Source organism: Musa acuminata, unplaced genomic scaffold (genome assembly GCF_036884655.1).
Source record: "Musa acuminata AAA Group cultivar baxijiao unplaced genomic scaffold, Cavendish_Baxijiao_AAA HiC_scaffold_519, whole genome shotgun sequence".
Taxonomy (NCBI): Eukaryota; Viridiplantae; Streptophyta; class Magnoliopsida; order Zingiberales; family Musaceae; genus Musa; species Musa acuminata.
The window spans coordinates 29,320-35,947 of NW_027020764.1; the positions used below are offsets into that span (position 1 = coordinate 29,320).

General features: G+C 46.7%; 2 protein-coding genes across 3 annotated transcripts; one reads left to right on the forward strand and one right to left on the reverse strand.

Annotated features, from left to right (window-relative positions):
- The first annotated feature begins 283 nt into the window (after window positions 1–283).
- LOC103997755 (disease resistance protein RPM1-like) lies at window positions 284–4,538 on the forward strand. The gene is made up of 2 exons (XM_009419073.3): window positions 284–464; window positions 1,453–4,538. The coding sequence occupies exon 2, from the start codon at window positions 1,595–1,597 to the stop codon at window positions 4,364–4,366; it is 2,772 nt and encodes a 923-aa protein (XP_009417348.2). The 5' UTR covers window positions 284–464; window positions 1,453–1,594; the 3' UTR covers window positions 4,367–4,538.
- Window positions 1,354–6,156, reverse strand: LOC135661137 (protein FATTY ACID EXPORT 1, chloroplastic-like). Of its 2 annotated transcripts, XM_065176473.1 has the most exons (5): window positions 5,527–6,156; window positions 5,129–5,175; window positions 5,001–5,041; window positions 4,792–4,918; window positions 1,354–4,439 (listed from the first exon to the last, which is right to left on the reverse strand). In XM_065176473.1, exons 1-4 carry the CDS (start codon window positions 5,705–5,707, stop codon window positions 4,831–4,833), a joined length of 357 nt encoding a protein of 118 aa, XP_065032545.1. In that variant the 5' UTR covers window positions 5,708–6,156; the 3' UTR covers window positions 1,354–4,439; window positions 4,792–4,830. The 2 variants fall into 2 exon arrangements, with proteins under 2 accessions (XP_065032545.1, XP_065032544.1); XM_065176472.1 differs by having other exon boundaries at window positions 1,354–4,918; window positions 5,527–6,151.
- Between the last annotated feature and the right edge of the window lie 472 nt (window positions 6,157–6,628).

Consider the following 6,628-nt stretch of genomic DNA (forward strand, 5'->3'; position numbering starts at 1 on the left):
CAAAACTTCAGTGGCCTAAGCTTAAAAAAATTGAAGACAACATGGATTTTGTTGAAATAAAATTGGTTTAAGAGAGGGATAAGATGGATGCTACAATGTTTAGTTGGTGGTCAACATATAATTTTGACCGAGCGGAGGCCCATTTGCCATACACTCGGATCCGAGGACCTTTCAAGTCTTCCTTGCTTGCGTGCAATCTGAGACTCTTCTTCTTCTCTGAGACCACGTCCCACGCTTTAAATACAAAGCCTACGGCTCCAACAAGGCACAGACAGAGCTCTTCTTTCTCCAACAAGGCACTTTCTGCCTCTTCTTGTCCGCTTCGGAGTTCGCAGTTCGTGTTCGAGCAGAACAACGAGCTCTCATCTTTCTCCAGCAGACACTTTCTGCCTCTTTTGTCTGCTTCGGAGTTCGCAGTAGGCGTTCGAGCAGAACAAGATGGGACCTTCTTCGAGGCTTTTCTGGTATGTGGTTGTCCCTCTCAGTTGTTTTGTTGCTTTTGTGTGATGCAATGGATTCTTTCTTTTCCTGTTTTCAAGATTCCTATGGATTTCCATGACACAGACTAAATTATATTACGTTTTTGTTAGAAGTTTATGCAAGAGAAATTGTACACATATTTTTAGATTTTAATTGCTAAAAGACTTCCAATGTTAGGGAGACAAACTCCAAAAGTGTAGAGTTTGATTTTATATTTATTTATTTATATATATATAATCTTAGTAAGAGAGGAGATAAGGAAAAAAAAAAAACTTAGTAGATTAAACCCAATAAAATTAATGAGTCGTTTATCTAATAAAGTTAGGACATCATAAATGGTATTATTAGTTCATGAGAAATAATAGTACAGCAGCCAACTAAGTTGGGACCGTAGGTGGGAGTTCATCTTCTATTTCAGCTTTTCCTCTCGTCTTCTTCCAAACGGTCTGAGCAAGTAGAGCATGCCGGTCTCTGTTTTCTGCAATGAAACTGCCCTGCCCTAAGAACAAGTCCAGGTCGCAGAAGGTGACCCAAAACGGCCGCTTCATGCGGCCTTGATTCTTCGAAGCCTTACAATCCATCCGCATCAAAAGCCTCGGAGTCTTGTGTTGACTCTTACTAGAAACAATAGGTGTGGATAGAGAGATCTTTACCGGTAGCCAATGGTAGTACTCTGTGTCACCTATGCCACGCTTTCTTACTAAGAAACAAGTGTGGATAGAGAGATCTTTGCGGGTAGCCAATGATAGTCCTCTTTGTCACCTATCATATGCTTTCTTCCGAGGACAGATGAAAGCAATGCCTGTCCCTTGTTTCGACTGCCGACACCACACCACCGAATGAGACATGAGCTGGTTCAAGATGGAATCTGTGTGAAGGATCAAGGAAAGCATAGAAAATTTGACTTCTTCTTCTTCGTCCCTTACCGTTCGTGCTGAGTTTGGCCTAACAGGAATTTTCTTTCGTTGTCAGAGAGATGGAGAAATCTTGGAGCTAAATGCTCCGAAAACAATATCAACTCTATAGAGGCCAAATGGTGGGTAGATGAACTCTGGCCTTTGATCTGGCCTTGTACAGTAGCAGTTTCTCCGATAGAGGAAGATCTTGAGATAAGATGGCAGAGGTTGTAGTCTTCAGCTTGATCGAGAAGATGACCGATGCTGTGGCCACTGCAGCAGTCCGACCTCCCGGCGGCCTCGCCAGGCCTCAGCAGAACGTTCACGAAGGGATGATCCGGATCAAGAGCGAGCTCGAGGTGATGCAGGAGTTCCTCAAGTCCATGAACACGTACAGAGGCGAACATGAGCTGGTCTTTATCTCCTGGGCCAAGCAGGTTCAAGATGTGGCCTACGACATCGAGGACATCGTCGACGAGTACACCTACGTCGTCGCCGGTAGCAGCTGGGGCAGCTTGGGAGCCTTCGTCCGTGGCCTCTCCAACGACGCCAAGGCCACTGCTTTGCGCGAAATCGCCAGGAGACTGGAGGCCAAGGAAGTTAGCCTTGCTCAGCTATCAGGAATCGGAGAGTTGCCTGTCATCAGAATCCCACAGAAGTTGGCGGAGCTGCCCGACGACCCCCAGCCGGGCTACCATTTAGCGGAATCAGCACACTTCGTCGAGGAAGACGAACTTGTGGGGATCGACGACCACAAGGATAGGCTTATCGGGTTGCTGACGGACGAGGAGCCCCGGCGCACCGCAGTCGCCGTCTTCGGCATGGGCGGCGTCGGGAAGACCACCCTCGTGACCAGAGTTTACAGAGACAGAGCAATCCTCAGCCACTTCAGCTGCCGCGCGTGGGTCATTGTGTCCCAAAACTACAACATCGATGACCTGCTGCGGAAGATCCTGAGGGCGCTGCTGCAGGAGAGGATGGAAGAGACCGCCGACGACTTCGATTCGATGGAGTACAGGAGGCTGGTGGAAGCACTCCGCGCGCATCTGGACCGCCAGAGGTACCTGATTGTGCTGGACGATGTGTGGCAGGTCAGCATCTGGACGGACATCAGCTACGCGCTGCTCGCCAACAACTGCCGGAGCAGAGTCATCATCACCACGAGGATGCAGGAAGTGGCTTCGGTGGCGGGTGGCAGCCGGGTCATGACAGTGGACCCTCTGCCGGAGGAGATGGCGTGGTCTCTCTTCTGCAAGAAGGCGTTTCCGAGGGGGGAAGGAAGCGTGTGCCCCCCGGCGCTGGAGCACTGGGCCAGAAGAATCGTGGACAAGTGCGAAGGCCTCCCCCTCGCCATCGTCGCCATCGGCATCCTGTTGTCCCACAGGGACAGGGCGGAGTCGACATGGAAGAGCATGCACGACGGCCTGACATGGTCTACCACCGAACACACAGGGCTCCATAGAGTCTCCAGAATCCTGAGCCTAAGCATCAGGCATCTACCGTACCACCTCAGGAACTGCCTCTTACACTGCAGCCTCTTCCCGGAGGGTTACCTCATCGGAAGAAATCGGTTGATCAGGCTCTGGGTGGCGGAAGGGTTCGTGAAGGAGCGGCGTCAGAGGTCGATGGAGGAGGTGGCCGAGGACTACCTCAACCAACTGGTCGGCCGCTGCCTGCTCCAAGTCACCCACACAAACGAGTCCGGAAGGGTGCGCTTCTGCCGAGTTCATGACCTCGTCAGGGAGCTCATCGTGGCCAGATCCAGAGACGAGCACTTCGCCGAGGCGTACGACGGCAAGCCGGAAGATTTAAGCGATCGGATCCGGCGACTCTCCCTCGTGCAGGGTGAAGATGAGAGGCTGAGCGAGAAGATGCCGCTGCTTCGGTCCTTCCTTGCGTTCTCACCGGCTTCCACCTCGCTGCTCTCCAAGTGTCGGCTGATAAGAGTCTTGGATCTCCGCGCCGCTCCATTGGAGAGCTTGCCGGACGAGATAGGCCACCTCTTCAACCTGCGATACCTGAGCATACGGCGCACCAATGTCAGGCACCTGCCCAAAACACTGGGAAGCCTTCGGAAGCTTGAAACCTTGGATGCGGTCTACACCCACGTCGAGGAGCTCCCCAGCGGAGTCACAAGGCTGGAGAGGCTGCGGCATCTGATGGTGAAGAAGTTCCACCGTCAGACTTCAAGATACACCATTCTCGGCGGCGGAGTCGTCGTTCCGGGCGGGATGGGCAAGCTGCAGAAGCTGCAGACTCTGAAGGCCGTAGTAGTGGAGGACGAGACGACGGTCCGGCATCTGCGGAGTCTGACGCAGATGAAGAGCTTGGACATCAGAGGCGTGAGAACCATCCACAGCAAGTTGCTCTCGGCGTCCATATCCAATATGGATCGCCTTGTTCGCCTGGTGGTGATGGCGAGGCACAAAGACGACACCTTGCTGCTAAACAACCTCACTCCTCCGCCGCAGCTGCGGAAGCTGAGCTTGTACGGGATGCTGGAGAAGGGGATGACGTCTCGGTGGCCTGACTCTCTCAGAGCTCTCACTCATTTGGTCCTAAAGATGTCGAGACTCAAGGAGGACTCGCTGTCTTCGCTCATGGAGTTGCCCAACCTGGTGTCCCTCTTTCTCATGCAAGCATACGACGGGACCGAGCTGTGCTTCCGTGCCGGTTGGCTCCGGAGGCTCAAGTCTTTGGGGCTGTGTGATATGATCCACCTCAGCCGCATGGAAGTAGAAGAGAACGCCCTCGAGAGCCTGCGTGAGCTGAGACTGGTAAGGTGTGGCAAGTTGAAGACGATTCCGGTTGGCATAGAGTACCTCGGTGGCTTGCAGAAGCTGGAACTCGAGGGCATGCCAATTGAGCTGGTGGAGAAGCTGCATGGAGGGGGACAGACCGAGGACGACCGTGTGCGGCTTCAACATATCCCCATCATCATGAACTGGTTCCAGAGAGACGGATGTTGGATGGAGGAAAGGCTCTCTTAACATCTTTTCACCATTGTTTAGATCGTAGCCTGTGATCGTTTAGATCTCAGTTGCTGGCGTATAGAATCATTACCTGAACTTGATTGCAATTGGAAACACAAGTTATGCATCTGGAACAATGTAATTGCGATTTACATAACAAGGATCATCATCATTGAAATTTAGGACTGCAAATTGAATGCTCCGATTTGTAGGCATCTCAGTGAAAAAAAGATCATTCCACTATTCCAAACCAAGCTATTAATTTAAATGAAGACACTGCATCATGCAAATAATTAATTGTAAGGACGATAGTCAACAATTCATATTCCAGCTTTCATCAAAACTTTCCATAATTTCACTATCAGTTTATATAATGAATCTTTTGTACAAATTCATCAAAACTTTTTAACTAATATAATGTCTCGTAAATCGGGTTATCTTACCATGCTCATAGAGTGTTTTTTTGTACAAATTCTCATGGCTTATGACTGGGGAGCTGCTGCCAACTTCTTCGGTGGTGGGTTTCCGCCGGAGATCAACACATACGAATAAAAGCATATCATTGCAGCACTGCCAGTGGTAGAAATGTGGCCAGGCATCAGTAGATTCTGAGAAGTCAAGTCCCAAATAGTTTATGAGTGGAGATAAATACCTCAAGAAGATATAAAATCCTGTGGGAAAGAGTTTCTTTGACTGCATCAATAAGAAGCCAATTAAGTCATTACTGCATAGTAATTGGGACTATATGCTAGTGAATGCGAAACCAAATAAGGTACTTACCAATGTGTATGCCTGCATAAGCTTCCAGAGAAACGCAGCAGAGAAGGCTAAAAAACAAAAGACAGAATTTATATAAGTTTTTAAATTATAAATTAACATATGTATTGTATGAAAATATATATGTACACATAGTATTACGTGTGAGCGCTAGATGCCCGATCCTCTATGCGCGAGAATTGGTCACCCACCTCCGAGGGTAGATTAATTATAAATGTAAAACTCAATGTTGGTAATGCTAATAATGTCCTAAATGTGCATTTTGAAACATTCAGTCATAGAAAAATCCTCGCTGACATTAAACTATAGGAATTTTTTCTTTATACTGAACCACAACAAGATTACTTGAAAGGCTAAGCATAAAGGTATTCATTTTGTAATAAAGAAACTGCGGTTCATACCTGCTTGACCCAGTATAAATGGTAAGCTGGATCTTCCAGTCCTCCAAACTTTTAGGCTAAGTACACTTAGCACCAAAATAGCACCACCATGTATCATGGCCGTGGCATTTCTAGAGAAAATAAAGCCTAGCAGCCCTCCAGCAAATAAAAATCCACCTATAACAGGAAATATTATACTCATCAGAAAGGATGTAGCTTGTGTTCTTCACATCCATCACAATACCGATACTCAGGTTCTTTTAATTAATTTACTTAAAATGTTAAACTGAACAGTAAATAATGAATTTTTTCTCCATAGAAAAGAGGCCATAATCTAAGCCCATCAGAAGGAAGTTATCATGATTACAAGGGTTGCAAAATATGGATTTGTGTAAACAATAACAGATCTAAGTAACAAATTGCCTTTTCTCATACACAAGAATTTCATGTATCATGGTTCCCCTAGGACAAACTGCAACAACCAAACAGCAGGACTACCTTACAAGTAACAGCAATCCTCACCAGAAAAGCAACATCACCTTGATAAATAGAAACAAAAAACTATCCAGTACAATATATCTTGCTTTGGATTGTCATAAAAATTAAAGAAGCTATCTTATTAAAGAAAGCTGAATAAGCTATACAGAAGTAACATTGGACTCCACAGAACGTGCAACAGACCCAAATACAGAGAGAGAGAGAGAGAGAGAGAGAGAGAGAGAGAGAGAGATCGGTTGTTTCATACCAAAACTATGATCTATGATGATTGTTGGTAGTTGGTACCAAATAATGAAGAACAATAAGCTAAAGTATTTGCTATACTTACAGGGACAAACACTTCTTATCTATGCAAAACTCATTTATGAAAATATCAGTATGTTATCTGTGATCAACATGTAATTCCTTGTCAGTTTAGAGACCAAGAAATAAATCCCAGTCAAGAGAAAACAAGAGTTTTTCTTCTCTCCAAAACAACTGAAACATTAATCAAATGCACAGATGCATCGACCACCAAGAAACAAAACAACCTACTTGACAATTTCTTAAGTGACATTCTACAATGAACAGAAATAAGCTTAATATCTGGACTTCAGTTCAGATTGGCTCACCAAAAGGGATGCCG